This window comes from Amblyomma americanum, chromosome 4, assembly GCF_052857255.1.
Source record: "Amblyomma americanum isolate KBUSLIRL-KWMA chromosome 4, ASM5285725v1, whole genome shotgun sequence".
Taxonomy (NCBI): Eukaryota; Metazoa; Arthropoda; class Arachnida; order Ixodida; family Ixodidae; genus Amblyomma; species Amblyomma americanum.
The window spans coordinates 119,349,872-119,366,159 of record NC_135500.1 but is presented as its reverse complement, the minus strand read 5'-3'; the positions used below and the strand labels follow the sequence as shown (position 1 = coordinate 119,366,159).

The 16,288-nt window shown below is 45.0% G+C and overlaps 1 protein-coding gene across 1 annotated transcript; it reads left to right on the top strand.

Moving 5' to 3' along the window:
- Nucleotides 1–117: 117 nt before the first annotated feature.
- On the top strand, nt 118–7,687 carry LOC144128282 (germ cell nuclear acidic protein-like). Its single transcript, XM_077661575.1, has 6 exons — nt 118–241; nt 313–500; nt 887–1,154; nt 4,952–5,166; nt 6,161–6,269; nt 6,632–7,687. Exons 2-6 carry the CDS (start codon nt 343–345, stop codon nt 6,659–6,661), a joined length of 780 nt encoding a protein of 259 aa, XP_077517701.1. The 5' UTR covers nt 118–241; nt 313–342; the 3' UTR covers nt 6,662–7,687.
- Nucleotides 7,688–16,288: the final 8,601 nt, after the last annotated feature.

Here is a 16,288-nt window from a genome sequence, read left to right as displayed (position 1 = left end):
ACGACAAAACACAGCGAGTATGAACTAGGAGAAATAAGTTGATTGCATTGTTCGTAAAATTAGGTGGCTTGTAATGTAGTTATAACAGATCAATAACTGAATTATTTTACATGCCTGTGATGCAAGCCAATTCAAGCTGACTGAAGTCTATTCAAGTCAAGTCACGTGATTCTTCGGTAGCATGTGCGGAAAGTTTGAATTATTCGGTCACTGTTCGGCAGTGTGAGAGGTGTGTAACAAGGTGCGTACTGTGCTTACATTGCAGGGTTGCACATTAGGGTGTGACACGCTTCGTCTCCTCTGTTCTTTCAGCCAGTTTCAGTTCTGCTGAAAGACTGCGGCATGGCGGCTCGCGAAGTGTCGCAACGGTCGGAACCATTCCGAGCAGTCCAAGCAAGCCAGACACCTCAAAAAAAGGACGCGTTTTTTGCGTTCGCAACACCGCAAGTGCCCAAAGGTTACCGAAGTCCAACATACCGTCGTTGTTGGTCGTCGGGCAGGTAACGGAACTGCTATTCCTTGCGTTCCCATACGTTGCTAGCTGTTTCCCCCGTACCACCTTTCGAGTGTCATATTCGCGTCATCTCGCCATCAACTCTGCAATCGGCACTTCCTTTACATACGCGAGCGTGGCCATCATCTTGAGACGTCTCTCTAGTTTACTTTATTCAGACAAAGACACATTACTCTGTGTTTACAGAGGCATAACTTTCAAATTAGCTGTAAGCATCATATTTTGACCAGATGTTACTTTTTTCGGTATGGCCTTGAACAGATAGATTTTCTGTTTGTGTTGAGGCGTAGCATAGATGTTGGTCAAAATATTGCCTCAAGCTAAGCAGTGCACTGTTGTTACAGCGATCCCGTTCACTAATCGGTTGTGCAGGCGGCGCCCGTCTTTCCTGGACGACAGTTCTGGGAGCGAAGATGAAGTTAAATCACCAGTGCAGCGAAGCTCACCTTCTCCGTGCGTTGCTGGAACGCCATTTTCGAAAGATGAAGATGCTTGGTTCTTGGAGTCATTGTCGGAGAGCGTGCCCTTGGAGAATTGCCGTCCCGACACCATTCGCTTTCGGCGCAACTTCCGCAAGTCCCGGGAGGACCTGACCAAGGCCCTGTTCTCTATTTTTAATAAGGAAGTATTTGCTGGAAAGGTATGTACAAGCAGTGGTTAGCTTTCACGCGGCTTTTAAAGAAAATATTGTACAATTTACCAACACGATAAGGTGTGTTTGAAGCAGGCACTTAGTAATACCAGCCTTGTTTACGTGGAAGCTATAGGAGTTGGTCGGACAAGGTGTCGGACAGATCAGCCCTACTCGACGATTGCTCTGCGCGTCTGCATGAACGGCGAGTGAAGACTTGCGCAACTCTGATATTGAAGCCCCCCCCCCCCCCCCCCCTCCCCCATCCCAATCTATAACTCCCTACGACTGTTTTCGCCACATCAAGCGAAGAGGTCTGATTTTTTGTCATCCTGACACCAGGATCTCTACAGGTTCCCCTCTTAAGCCCCTTTCCAAACATTAACACCACAGCGGTGGCTGAGTGGTTGAGCATCTGCCTCGCATGTGGGAGGTGCGGGGTTTGATCGGGGGTACCCATGGGTGACACAATAGGTACAAGCTTTCCCCTAGCCTGATGCTCGGCTTATCTGGGGTGTAATTAAAATTGGTTTTTTGGGGAAAGGAAATGGCGCAGTATCTGTCTCATATCTGCCAACACCTGAACTGTGCCATAAAGGAAGGGATAAAGGAGGGAGTGAAAGAAGAAAGAGGTGCCGTAGTGGAGGGCTCCATAATAATTTCGACCACCTGGGGATCTTTAATGTGCACTGACATTGCACAGCACACAGACGCCTTAGCATTTCGCCCCCATCGAAACACAGCCGCAGCGGTCCGATTCGAACCCGGGAACTCCGGATCAGTAGCCGAGCGCCCTAATCACTGAGCCACCGTGGCTGGTAATGCTTAAAGAATGGGTCTTTGACCCCGTCTTGAGTAGTCGAAAGCACCTTGTGCCGCGGTGCAAACATAAAAATGCATAAAAATCCTTGCGCCATAAAAATCCATATTCATCCATCATCCCAAACATGGTCTCACAAGGCGAGAGCGATCACTGCTATTGAGAATCGAAGTAGGCTGCTGCTGGACTCCATCCAGTAGGTGCTGTTATGGCCTTGCCCCCTCTCCCAACTGCTCCTCTTGTGGAAACACGGAAACACTTGATCCCCTTTTTATAGTCCACCCCACCTTCGACGCCCAGAGACATGTTCTTCTTAAGGCATATCGCAACTCCCTACCTACACAGAAGCACGAATCCTATGCTCTACCGAACATCAACTTCAGGTCTTACAGAGCCTTATTGAGTAATTAAACACCACGGGCTTGTCCATGGTGTTTTAAACTCTGTACGGCCTTCTCTCTTGTCCCTGGTGCTCTTAGCCAAATCCCAATCTCCTCTTCCCACCCTTTTTGTCCCCGTTGCCCTTCCCTGGGTGCTGTTCAGTGTTCCCCTAGAGGGTAGCCAAATACCGCACCTGTAACCCTAACCTCAATCAACTAAGCCACGAAGCGCCACACCGCCGCTGTCGCGGAAGGGCAATGGCGCCTGTACACGATTTCCCCTCCCCCCTCCCGCTAACCTCACTCCCGCTAACTACTCGACTGCGTCTACTTGCATTTCGCAGAGCGGGTTCAGCTACTGAGCCAGAGTACCCGGGTTCGAGCCCAACCGCAGTGGCTGCGTTTCGATGGAGGCGAAACACAAAAGGCACCCGTGTGCTGCATGATGTCAGAAGTGCTTTACAGAGAGGTTTTATATAGAGGGGCCTGGTAGAGGGGGCCCTCACTGAGGCGCCTTGTGGAGTGGTTGGAGAACCTGCACATGGCATACTCATGCAGGAATCCATTATCTTGCTTCGGTCACTGTGTTCAACTTCAGATGGTCGACTTCTGATAATCCCCCCAAGTCTGCGGCCATGAGAAACTTTAAGTAACATCAGTAAATGGAGTGGGAGCAACTGTGTTTGCATGTTATAAGGCATTGCTTTAACCTTATCTGTTTAGTTGTTATGACAGGAATGATACTAATGGTTCCATAACTTTGTTTAGTTTTCCTCAAGACCGTTTTGAGAGACAGCAAACTGTGTCCACACAGAAGAGTCTTACCTTTGGTTTGATGCAGTAGAAATCATACTCACATCAGCGAGAAAGAAGCGCTTCTGCAGTTTCAAAATTTTGCAGACTTGACAAGTTGTAAGAGAAAAAAATTATTCCTTTTAGTAATTAAGCCTTCTTTCACCTAATTTTCCACATGCAAATTCAATATATTGGCATGAGTAACTGAAAAAAAAAAGGTAGCAAGCTATTCTCTAGGTTTGTGGGGATCCATCAGGCTGCATTTTTTTGTTCACTTGTAGCTAGGCCTAGGTATCCTACATGGTCTCTGGTAGCTGCCACCTTAGATCACGTCATGTGCTGGCTCGCATTACGTGCGCAGTACACATACCTTTGCCTCCTAATTCCACACGGAGACACACATAAAATTGAAAATATGTGCTGTGAAGTGATGCGGCTGCACTTGGCAGTGCATTGTTCAAGGCTCTGCTGGAGCCACAAGCTAGAATTACACACTCTGGTTTTAGGTCCTAAAAGCTGTTTAGTTTGGAAGGACATTACTTGGTAGGTACTCCACTGTTTCTGTGGCTTCTCCTCTATCGTGCAGATGTTCTTTAAAATGCCTTTAATGATCACCACAAGTTTGTTAGATTTTATCTTAATTTAGTACTAATGGAAGTATATGGGGCCACTAGGGCAACATTCGTCAGCCTATGATTCCTTGCCTAACTGAAAGGTGTGTTGTTGTAAATATTTGTTAAATTTAAAGCACATACTACATTCGGGGATATGGCTAAATGCACAAGGTAGTGCCTAAAAACACATACCACCATTCACAGCAGCAGCGCCATAACAAAAAATTTTTTACCACTTGACATGAATACATGTACATTTTAATACATGATGTGAACATAATTCCTTTTGCAGCTTGCAGGTTGTAACAACAAAAAAATCCTTAAATTATTCTCTGGTTAATTCAAGGTTCGTACACAACATTAAAAGATTTACACACTGTGTTAGTACTGCAGTTGGGTGTCACTATGGCAGGCCTTTGTAATGAGTTGGAGTTGCACTGCCAACTGCTTCTGGGTTTCCACGGTTCACATGCACAGTGGAGGCCTTACGCAGTTGGCACAAATCCCCTGCACTGGCTTTAGGCAGTGCATGGAGAAATAGTGTCCATTCTGATACAGCAGCTGCATAAAAAATGTCTTGCATTTCAGTACAAGAACAGAGGTTGTGACTCCTTCCTGCATGTCCTCATTCATGGTGGGAGGGGGTCATTAATTAAGGGAAGCCATCAGTCACTGACTACATAGCGACTGTTACTTGAATGTAGCACTCTTTTGTGTTGATAGCATCATAACCATTCTTGGGAGCTTGAATATGGCAGAGTTCTTTAATTCTTGTTGAAGCACTGACACTCTAATTACAGTGAAGTGTGTTATTAACGGCTGAAACTGGTGGGTGCCTCCAATACCAGTCCATTTTTGAGGTGGTCGAAATTGTTCCGGAGCCCTCCACTGCGTCACGTCTTTCTTCCTTTCTTCTTTCACTCCCTCCTTCATCCCTTCCCTTAGAGTGGGGCTCAGCTCAGGTGTCCAGGGCGATACCTGAAACAGTTACTGGGTCACCTTATTTCCTCACAAACCAACTTTCAAGGTAAATTACTCAGAGTGGATAGCTTTATACCTTCCTCCATAGGTTGTGCACCAGTCCATGTGAGATGTTAGAGTATTTGATAAAGTTTCACTCATCCGTTCTCATATTATTACAACCCCATGCTCCTCCTTAGGCACAAAGCTTCAAGCTCGTACTTTTATCCCAAACAGCTTGCCCAAGAAGATATTTGTTGGAACGGCCGACTGACATCGACAGCTGGACGTTGTTTCTGCCTGAAGGAGTCGAGGTACCGTGTGGAGCTCTCCCCGAAGCTGCTGGACTGCGCAGAGAAGACCAGGGACACCCTTCTCCATGAGCTGTGCCACGCGGCAGTCTGGTGCCTCTATGGCTGCAAAGGTGGCCACGGCTACACTTGGAAGTTTTGGTTTGTAATCGACATTGTCTGTATCCACCAGAAAGGAAAGAAAGAGTTTAGGAGAGGCCCTTACATTATATTTTTTCAAGTGCAAGTGAGGGCTCTGGCATGTCAGTTGGCCACCAATCAGGGAGCTGAGAGACTAGCATCTCCATTGCTTTAGCAACACCCGAGCATGTGCCTAGCAATCGATACTGCAGCTACTGCAGAAAGCGTCTTCCACCTCGAACAGCCAAGTGGCCAAGCTTGATGAAAGGTGTAACTGCATAGAAGGGTTAGGACAACATGAAGGAACACACACGACACTTAGAAGTGCTTCTAAGTGTCGTGTGTGTTCCTTCATGTTGTCCTAACCCTTTTGTGGTGTTACACCTTTCATGAGTACGAACCAACTAGCCCGGCAAATCTTATTCCAAGCTTGCTGCAGCCACCATCACCATAACTATGTCACTGTAGTGCCAAAGAATCCCTTTTCTTTTTCTGGCTGGCACATGACTTACACAAGTGTGCATAGATTGTTCTTATTTGTGTTGGTCTCTCCTATTTGTACAAATATGCCCACTCGCATAGTCTCTTAATGAGACCACAGTACATATTAAATAGAAACAAGTGAAATTCTTCCAATTGCTTTCGTGAATGACAGTCTTAGCTGCGTTAGAAATCAATTTTAAGCCATGAAAATAATAATGGCCATTAGTTTTTTTTCAGTGCAGTTTGAGCAATAAACATTCTGAAACTTGTTTCCAGTAAAGGTTCACATAGAAACACAATTTTGGTGCTTTTTTTTAATAGCACACCCGTGAGTACTGATATACTGAAAGGAAAGAGCTTGCTAAGGCGGTGTACATATAAGTCCAGGTCCCTGCGGCATTTCAATTTACATGAGTCAGGACTGTGTTCTTCTTTCTCATGTGTTTCGCAAGCCAGTGTTGTTATGCAACAACAAAATTCTCTTTTTCAATGAGAATTGGTGGGGCAGCAGTCATTTTCTGTGTCTTTTCAGGGTGGATCGTGCTGCCCGGCGATTTCCTCGCATCCCTCCTGTCACACGGTGCCACGATTATAAGCAAGTCCGATTGAAGCTGTCCTTCAAAGACCTGCATTCTGAAGAGGTTTGTCACCCTCTTGGAGAGTTTGACGGCCGCTCCATTTTGAGCCAGGCGCCTCTTAATTTGCCAGTCTCTGACAGTGCAGACGCTGGTGAATTTTAGCAACTCTGTCAGAAATGGTATGCGGGGCACAATGACAGCAGCAAACCAAACAGTTGAAGCTTGGAGATGCAGTTACAAGGTTTTTTATGATATGCTTAATGTGATAGTTTGCTGTAGTAATTTGTGGCGATCAGTGCTGCGGAGGTCTGCTCGAAAGGGAGCTGCGACTAAATTGTCGATGCAGATATCTCGCAGGGTAACTTCGTTGTAGTGCGGCATATCAGTGGCATGAAACTAAGTCATTTTTTCTTTTTTCTGTGCAGGGGACTCTTGGAATGCCAGACGTCCATTAACTGTGTCAGTGCTCCTAATGACGTTTGCTGTACAGCAAGGAAATGTGTGTGTCCAACTGTGTATTTTACGACTAACGTGAGGAAAAATAGACTTCACAACTGCCACATCAAAGGGATGGTCTGGGTCACATGCATTCAGAAAGAAATATCAAAGCAAAGACAAATGGCTTGGCTACGCAGCAGAGGCGAGTCGAGAACTGCATAGGAAAGGAGGCAACAAAGATTTAAGTTGCAGAAATGGGAAATGAGCTTGACCGAATAGAATTTGGCAAGCACTCGCCTAGGAAGACTTAAAATCCTAGGAGGAAGCTAAGGAAGGAAAGACAAAGGAGTGGAAATTGAAAAAAAAAAACTTATCAGAAACAGTGGTAGCTTTTAAAAATTGGAATGCAAGTGATAGAAAAACTAATAGTCATTGGCTCAGCTTTGATGACTGTTGCTTCCTATGAAAAGGTACCTCTTGTCTTTGAAGCAGGCGAGTTTTTGGCGATATGAAGCAGCTAGGGCGAATTAAAAAATGTTTCCTATGCAAAGAGTTCACATGGTGAGAAGGGCCAGTCAGATATATTCCTCTTTGTTGTGACCTTTTAAGTGATATTATAATATACCCAATTGTACCCATTTACAAAATGAACTCGGTCATGAGGAGCATGCCAATTGCTTTTATTTATCTCACTGCTCTTAGAGCAGTATGTTTTTACAAGTTCTTGAAGATATAAAAATGTAAACTTGCTTTCTGAAGTTCTTGGATGTTGACCCGATAGACACGGGTTCGATCTCAGCAGTCGCAGTCACGTTTTGGTGGAGGCGAAATGCTAGGGGCTTGTGTACTATGCCATGTCACTGCGCGGCCCCAGATGGTCGAAATTATCTGGAGCCCTCTACTACAGCGTCTCTCATAGCCTGAGTCAGTTTGGGGCGTTAAATCCATACAACCAAACCAAACTTGCTTTTTGAAGCGCATACACGAAAGACAGAGTTCATTGGCAGTGCAGTGTTTTTTCTTTAAATAAAGCAGAAAACGTTTCCCGGTTCTTGTTAATGCATGTGCATGCTATTGAAATGTGTGACCCACTATGTGGTTATGTATATGCGTGGTCTTCATAGAATCGTGCACTCCTGTGACCACATGGCCAACTTCATACTGTCACTTTCTTTTGTAATTTATAATCTGTGATGTTGCAGCACCACAAGACGAATATGCAGAAGCAGAAAAGACAATTTAGAAGAACTTCTATTTGGGCTAGATGGTTCATTTCGATCCAGAAAGGAAAACAGTAGCGCCGAAAAACACACACAGTAGAAGAACGATGTAGGACAAGCGCTAACTTCATCTGACTTTATTCCTTGAAAAGCGAGCAAATATACAGAAAATCTAGGCATGCGCAGAAAGAAATCTCACGAGCGATCAACAAAACCGTTCAAGATATGAAATCTCAGCTTTAACAAGGTTCACAGATTAATCACTGACACACCCTTTTCCTCTTATTCTGATGTGGTACGCCTCTAAAACCTCTCGTGCCTTACTTTTTTTGACGCTTCTGTTTTTCGGCGCTACTGTTTTTCTTTCTGGATCAGAAAAGACAGGACGAAGTGAAACTGAAATTGTTCTTTAATTTTCTTTGGTGCCCTACAATAAATTTGCAGACACTGCTTGGGCCCATAGCCGGTGGCTAGTGATGTGTCCAATGAAGAAAAGTACATGAATTGCAGGCAACCATTTGTCACAGAGGTCAGTGCAAGGAAATTTACAACAAACGTGTACAAGTTAGTTATCACTCTAAACACTCATAAAAATGCCCATGAACATAATCAAACAAGAACGCATAGAACTTATCGAAGGAATAGAACAATGTTAAATGAATGGATATTAACTAGGGGTGTGCGAATATTGAAATTTTCGAATACGAATCGAATACGAATATGAATAAAACATGGCTTCGAATATCGAATATCTGGTCAGCACAAAAAATAAATTCAGAAAAGATAAACAAGCAATAATTGTTGCTCATATTTTTTTCAAAATAGTGTATGGCCTTTGCAACTGAAATAAACAAAACTAGACTGCCTGAGCACCGTATAAAAAAAAGAAACGTGTGCAAAAATGTATACTACTTAATTGAACTGCATAACAGTATCCAACCTGTAATGTGGTCAGGCAAAATGCAATCCATAACATAATGACTGGAAACAAAAATAACATGATGGCTAGTAAAACCTCATTATTTGGAGTTCAAAGAACCGACAGAAATGGCCAGGTTATTTGAAGGTCGATTTACAAAATGCCCCGCGGCCCCGAAAAAAAAAATACCAAAAATTCGGTAGTCTTATGAGGCGGCTCTATCGTGCAAACACCTGTAATCCCGTGACGAGCACAGAGTTACGGCGTGCTGGAAGACATCGCGAACGTAAGCGAGATGGGAACGCACATTGACGTCGGAATGGCGAGACTGTTTTTAAAAAGGAAAAGAAATGACGAGCGATGTGTCAGTCAGCGTCTGAAAGCGGCACGGTGCTGAGATTGAACTACTGGCGAATGCGCGGACCGACAGTTTCCATTGCAACGGGCGAGTGGCCAAGCTCAGAAACCAAAACTACGCGGCCAGGTTATTCTTTTGACCTAGTGACAGGGACCCTCCGACCCTCCGCTCAAGAGGTGCATGGGTTACAGTGCACCATGCAATACGCGGGATTTTTACAGGATCGCTTGCCCTGTTGTGACACCTCGACTCGCCCCTTCGGGAGCATCACGCGAAATTTCGCAAGTAGGCTTTCCCGCATAGCGTAGTTGACCAAAACAAGATGCCGGTGGTCACGCTCAGAGAGTTAAGGGGACAGAACGAATGCCATGGGTGTGGGCATTAATTAGATAAGATATTCGGAAGGATAAAAAAATAAAGGCGCTTTCGCGTTGCAATTGTTAGAAGCGGGTCGCCCGCCATGTTGTTCGCAGCACGTGTGGCATGTGGGAAAGCCCACTTGCGGAATTGCGCACAAGGTCAAGCCTAGCGGCATCGGAATGCGATCGGTCGACGCGATAAACGACGAAGAAGAAAGAGAACAGGGCCTTTTTATTGTTTTCCTGTAACTTTAAACTCTATATTCAGATAATTTGCCCATATATTGCGCTTTTGCAATAATCAGATTTACGAAAGTCGGCGCGGTATACGATCGCTGCCGAGTGTTCGGGCATTTTCGAATATTCGGAAATTCACGAATATCATTTCTCGAATACGAATATGAACCGAATATGAAACATATTCGATTCGTATTCGAAATCTCGAATATTCGCACACCCCTAAATTATTAAGAGCTCACAAAGACCACAAATAATATCACATCACGCAGATCACAAATAGTACATAATATCACTTCAACAGATCACACAGAGTGCAAAATGTATATCGCAAAGATATATCGCATCACATTAAATACAGGTATGTATATGGGGTTACGTGAAGGTAATATCAAGCAAATGACATTAAGTTACGGTAGTCAAGTGCAGGTGTGAACTGAAAGTGCTTTATTTATTTGAAGGTAGTGATTTTTTATTGCAATTGAAAAGTTGTTGGCACTCTAGGCCACACAGTAGACTGTTCCAGATTTTTGCACCAGTAAACTCAAGCATACGCTGACCATAAACATTTCTTTTTGCGGGTAAGTTAAAATTTCCGTAGGTATGGCTCCGTGTTGCGCTACGTGATAGGATATTAAATACAGATACATCGAAAGAGAGGTTGTTACTTACTGTTTTGTGGATGCATTCAGCAGTGTTTTTCTCATGAAGCAGATAGCATGCACAGTTTAGTAAATAGTGGCTTGCTAAGTTGAGTGTAGTCAGAAAATGAGATTATTATAAGCGCTCGCTTTTGTGATCGTCTAATGTGCTCAAGGTAAGTATTACGTCCAACCCCACGACTCGATGCAATATGATAGGTGAGTATGTACTAATGTGAAATGAAGGAATCACAGAACATTGGCATCCAAATATTCAAGTGTTTGATGCAACGTAGCAACCCGAAGCAATTTTTGTACAAATTGAATCAATCTGATGTTGCCAGTGTAAGAAGTACTTGTCTAGGGTCACTCCAAGGTATGTAAAGAGATTGGTGGATTTAAGCTGGGTGTGGCTAATTGTTAATCTCAGTTGAATCCAGTGATTTTTTTCACCACTGGAACAGTATGTATTTAGTTTTCTTTGTATTCAATGTCAAATAATTTATTCATAAGATACCAGTCTGAGGTGTTTTTCAATTCTGTGTTTGCGATAGTGTCTAGTTCGGCAGTATGATAAGCAGTAACTATAATGGCAGCGCCATCAGCTATCAGCTGAACAAATTTTATTAGATGGATTCAATATAAATGAAAGGAGCTACATGTGAAGTCAGGCCCATAGTTGTACAGCACCACGAGTCAAAAAGCAATGGCAAAATGGCAAGGGTAAGGCATCTCTGTTAAGGTAGTCAAACTCTGCATCCAGCAACAATGACGACAGCTTACTCATATTTTTCAGCTAACTTTCTTCCATAATCCCTCTGGCTGTTTTGTATTGCGCTTCCAAAGAACATGCGTTTTTCGGAACAATAGAGTACGCTTGTAGCTCTTTACATATTCAGTCAAGTGCATCCCCCTTTGCATCGACTTTTCAATGCAAGGCTTTTGGACTCATGGTGCTATATCACGGGTACTTTTGCTTGCCTGTTCTTGCACCGGTGTCACACAAAACTGTTGGCTGCCGTGTGTGTTCCAGTTGTGACCATATTGTTGCAATCTTGCAGACAATGTGATTTGCCGCAACAGTTGGTTCACATTTCAGCACAAGTGTGCCTGTTGTACTGCTGGACAGAGTGTTTGTTCATTATTTGCTTGAATGTATGCTGTGGTTCTGGCATCTCGAGGACAACTTTCTAATAAAGTGCAAAACGTTGTTCCATGATAGTTTACTCAGACAGGATATCGCCACCGCAGTGGCTCATTGGTTATGGCGCTCAGCTGCTGACCCAAGAGTCGCGGGTTCAATCCCAGCCACGGCGGTCGCATTTTGATGGAGGCGAAATTGTAGAGGACCTTGTACTGTGAGATGTCAGTGCACATTAAAGAACTGCAGGTGGTCGAAATTTCCGGAGCCCTTCACTATGGCGGCACTCATAGCTTGAGTTGCTTTGGGACGTTAAACCCCCATAAACAATAAACCATATTCAGACAGGATATCCAGTAGCAGTGCAGCTATATCTTTGCATTTTGTGCATTAAGAATTAGTTATTTTCTCCTTGCAGATTTGTACGCAGATAGCCCCTCACTAACCTGACAATCTAAGATTTTACCCTCAAAGCTGGAGAGGCATTACTAAGACCCATAATTTTTTGCGGAGGAAATTTTTAAATTTTGCCAAACGATAACCTACCATATTCCACGGGAAGCCTCCCGTGCGTTAACTCATCCGGCCTTTCGAGCAGTAGCAGTCGCTATGCCGCTGCTTCCTATTTCGTGTTCCACAGTTCTGCGCCCGTTTCTCTCTTTCCTACTACCTTTACTGCTTTCTCTTGTCTCTCTCTCGATGGCTCGCGCCGCCTTCTTTCCATTACGGCACCCTTTTCTCTGTCCTCTTTCACTCCCTCCTTTATCCCGCCCTTCAAACCACAGTTGAGGTCTCCATCGAGAACTATCCAACCCAGTGCCTGCTGCGCGCCCCTCCTCGATGGCGCAGGGTCTTCGATAAGTTCGTTTTCCCTCGCAGCTTGTGAGCGTAGTGGGTGAGCTAGCTGTGGGTACCTCGAAGGACGAAAATTAATGCGCTGTGTTCGTAACCCTATTAATTCCAAATATAACGCAAGGTGCTTTGTGAAGCTCATGATTTAAGAAAAACTCGTATTCGTGAAATTTCAGTAATATTCCTTTCAACAAGTTCCACTATGGTCACTTCACACTAGCATGTAAGCTCGTTGCTGCCAGACCCGTAGCGCTTTATGCGCTATATAGCAATTGATTGAGCAGAGGACGAGCAAGCATGGCAGGACATCGACAGAACTTTGTTCGCTGCCAGCTGTTTTACCTTTAAAATAGATGCAGACGATGAAATTGATCGCATATTCCTATCATTTCTGTAGATGTCCACAAACACGTCCTTTAAAAAAAATGCGGCTGTGAACAGAATTCCGTGAAAAGTGCTGAAACCAAAGTTTTCGAGGAAAAACTAGGGCCTTAGTGCAAAAGGGAATGAAATGGACAATGAGAACATGGCGTCATTAAAAGACCGTTTAATACAGAAACGCAAAGGAAGACGTGTGTGTGTGGGGGGGGGGGGGGGGGGGGGGGAGCATGCAGGCGGCTCCATTTTGTGACAGTACTTGGCCCTTTATTAATCCTTGTTTTCCACTGTTGCAGACTTTTCAGGTATTTATTACAATTTGGTTCCCTGCATGTGATCATATATGCCTATCTCTTGATGCCTTTGATCTTTCGATCGAAACCTGCTGTTACAAGATTTCGCAAGCTTTCATTGCCAGACAGTTGCATGCAAGCTTATGTCAGGGCCATGTATAACAGCAGTGCTTATTAAAGGCTCCCTGAAAAGGGTGTTCAAGGTTGCCTATACGCTTGCATTATGTGCGGTACAGGCCACCGAGTGCTCATGCCGTGTACAGGACCTCAAAAGCGAACCAAGCTCGTTACGTCGGCAGCAAAGGGCTGTGATTGGTTTCTCGTGACGTCTCTTTCTGACGTCACGCAGCCACCATGGCCGCGGCAGGAAGCTCCACCCCTCCTGCGCGCGACGCCAGCCGGCGGAGGGACAGATTGGGTGGGGCCAGCGGAGGAGCGCCGACATTTCAGAGTGCAAAAAGTGACGAGAGGAGAGAGAAAGGCGCGAAGACCCGTAAATTTAGATTTTGACTACAGAACTCAGCTTCCACAAAACGCATTAAAAAAATTCTTGCCGGAAGATATTTGTGAAGTGGCGTCCTAGGTCTAACATTCCAGGCATACCGCAACTTTATTCGGAGCACCTTTCAGAGCCCCCTTTTAGTGAATAAAAGGTAAGTGAAATGCCTACAAAATTAGAGCATAAGCTTTGATGTGAATAAAAGTCAAGTCTATCCCCTGGACTCAGCCATAGGACATCACAGTAGCACAGAAGAATGAAGTTCTGCATCAGTGATTCCCCCATCCCTTACAACTTTAATACTGAAGCAATGGACTTGGGCTTCCTCCAGGGAAAAGATAAAGATGGAGAGGTCGAAGAATGCACCAAGAAGATGCTTTAATGATTGTATTGTTTGCAAATGCTTCGTAGATTAATGAATGCATTGAGCAAGACGACTCAATGTATAGCTATGCAGGATGTGTAGGGTTTTTTTTATGAACATACACACACTAGTACCGAATTCTGCCAATCTAACACTCTGTAGATTGCCTGCAGACACAGCAACATGCAGGCACGTATCCCTCCCTTCCCCCCGAAAAAACAAATTGACTATGTGCCTGAACAGCACTGCATGGTGATGCTTTGGTGGCTTCAAATGACACCTTTAACACGTGATAAATGTACTATTAGCAGGAAGTGACAAGTGTATATTCTGCAAACTTCTTGAGTATGAATGCTGTGGCAGAATTACCTTTGCCTCCCTTTCCACCACCAATAAGTCGTTTGCAGCATTGTGACAGGTAGAATTAACACTCTCGTCCTGTCAGGGCCACGGAAGACAACAAATAGTCCCTCCAAAGTTTGAGCAGTGTTTTATGACTGTTTCTCAAACGGTCATTGCAAATTGAAATTTCAGGATGGTGTTTGAAAGTACAGCGAGCGTTTCATTCACTGGGTAAATTGGCGCACAAAGCCCGCACAAACACAGCATCGTGGAGGCGCCTGCTGCGAAGTGGTGCGCTGCCGTTCGTAAACGTGCGTCCTCCGGGTCTGCAGTGCCCTGCGCACAGCAGCTGGACGCTATATAGTCGGACACAAATCAATAAAAAAGCGGCTTTTGCTCGTCAGAGGTGCTTCTTCCATCAAATGGCGTTGGCTGATTCTCATGAACCTGCTAGCGTGACAACATCCCCTTTCATCTGCCACTCTCTGCATTGTCACGCTAGCAGGGAGTCATTGTCACGCCATTTGCTGGAAGGAGGTCCTTTGATGAGCAAAAGCCGCTTTTTTCTTCACTCGTATTCGACTACAGTGCTAATTTCTTGACGAGGGCGCGGAGAAGAACATTTTGCTGCGCATGCCGTTCTGAATGGCTCACACCGCCACAGCCTTCACGACACTGCAAATGAGTTGTGAGATGAAGTACATAGGCATTTTAACAGCATATATGTCATTGAGGAGCAGGTGCAGTTGAAAGAAAACGCTCCTGATCGCCTGCATAACTGACATATGTCCAGCCCTTTGCCCCCTAAAGGGCCTTAGCAATTGGAGTAAGCAGTCGAATCCTGTAGTGACCCCCTCTTCTACCGCAATGTCCAAGTAATTCCTATCAATTATCCACCCACGGTGGTCAGCGGCTGTGGCATCTGACAGCTAAACCCAAGGTCCTGAGATCAAATCCCAGCCGCAGTGTTTGTAGAGCAAAACCTCGTTGTTTCGACCCTTGTTAATTCTGACCGTCGGCGGAGTCCCGCCAAAGGCCCATGTAAGACTATTGCGCAGGAAAAAATTTGTTTATTGAGATGCCTTGGGGCTGGCATCGGTTAATTCGGATGGGCTCCCGAATTCAGTGGCGCCATGTCGAGGTATGGCGTGCTCGACAAACGATCGTCCAGACATTCGCCCTCAGGGCTTAACTGCACATTACATTGTTTCCCGTGTCGCAACGGCAGGCGTGCCGACAATCGGCAGGCCTCTGGCCATCGCGAGGCCGATACAGTCTGGCTGCATAGTTTCGTTTTCGGGCTTCGCCTTCAGCCAGCAGCGACGGCGGTTATCGGCCGTGCATATCAGCCAGCCGAGATTTTGCCATTTCGGCGCCAATCGCTCCTGTACGCGTGGCATTTCCGTTACTCCAGCGCGCCGTTACTCCACTCATCGCGCGTTGTTTGTGCGGTGAAGCTACCTCACATGCGATACCACATGCAAAGAAGCTCCAGCGCCACTGCGTCACGCATTGATAGAAGCCATGGAAACCTTCTATAGAACAGTCCTGCTTCCGACACATCCAGGTGCATAGATTAAAACATTTGACGGAACTGGGAAGATCATCCTTGAAGCGCAGTTTTCATCTTGAAAAGAGGATGACCATTGCCCACATTTCCATCGAATAAATTTTACTTTCATGCGAATCGTTTTTGGCACTTTTTGGGGGAGGGTGCAAGGTGCATTTGATAATTTGACATCCTTATAAATAAAATTTTTTCTACTCCCTTGAAATCCTAATTAACGATAGGTTTTGCTGTATTTCGAAAGATACAGAATGCAAAAATGTCCATGTGCTGTATTATGTCAGTGCGCGTTAACACACGTGGTCAAAAATTAACATGGTCACTGAGGCAGTGATTTTCGCAACCCTAATCTCTGTGCGTCATGGCCCATCGGTGGGCCGCCTAATTTTCTTGCGTGCAGCATCACCCACTAGTGAACCATAGGCGAAGCCAGCTCCTTGGTATCTTTGAATGCAGAGTCTGAAAAATTTGAGC

Bases quoted from the DNA above. Each gene is read 5' to 3' on its own strand.
- LOC144128282 (XM_077661575.1), top strand. From the start codon at position 343: ATGGCGGCTCGCGAAGTGTCGCAACGGTCGGAACCATTCCGAGCAGTC. The intron at 1,155-4,951 runs GTATGTACAAGC...TATCCCAAACAG, and splicing joins AGGAAGTATTTGCTGGAAAG to CTTGCCCAAGAAGATATTTG. The intron at 6,270-6,631 runs GTTTGTCACCCT...TTTTCTGTGCAG, and splicing joins AAGACCTGCATTCTGAAGAG to GGGACTCTTGGAATGCCAGA.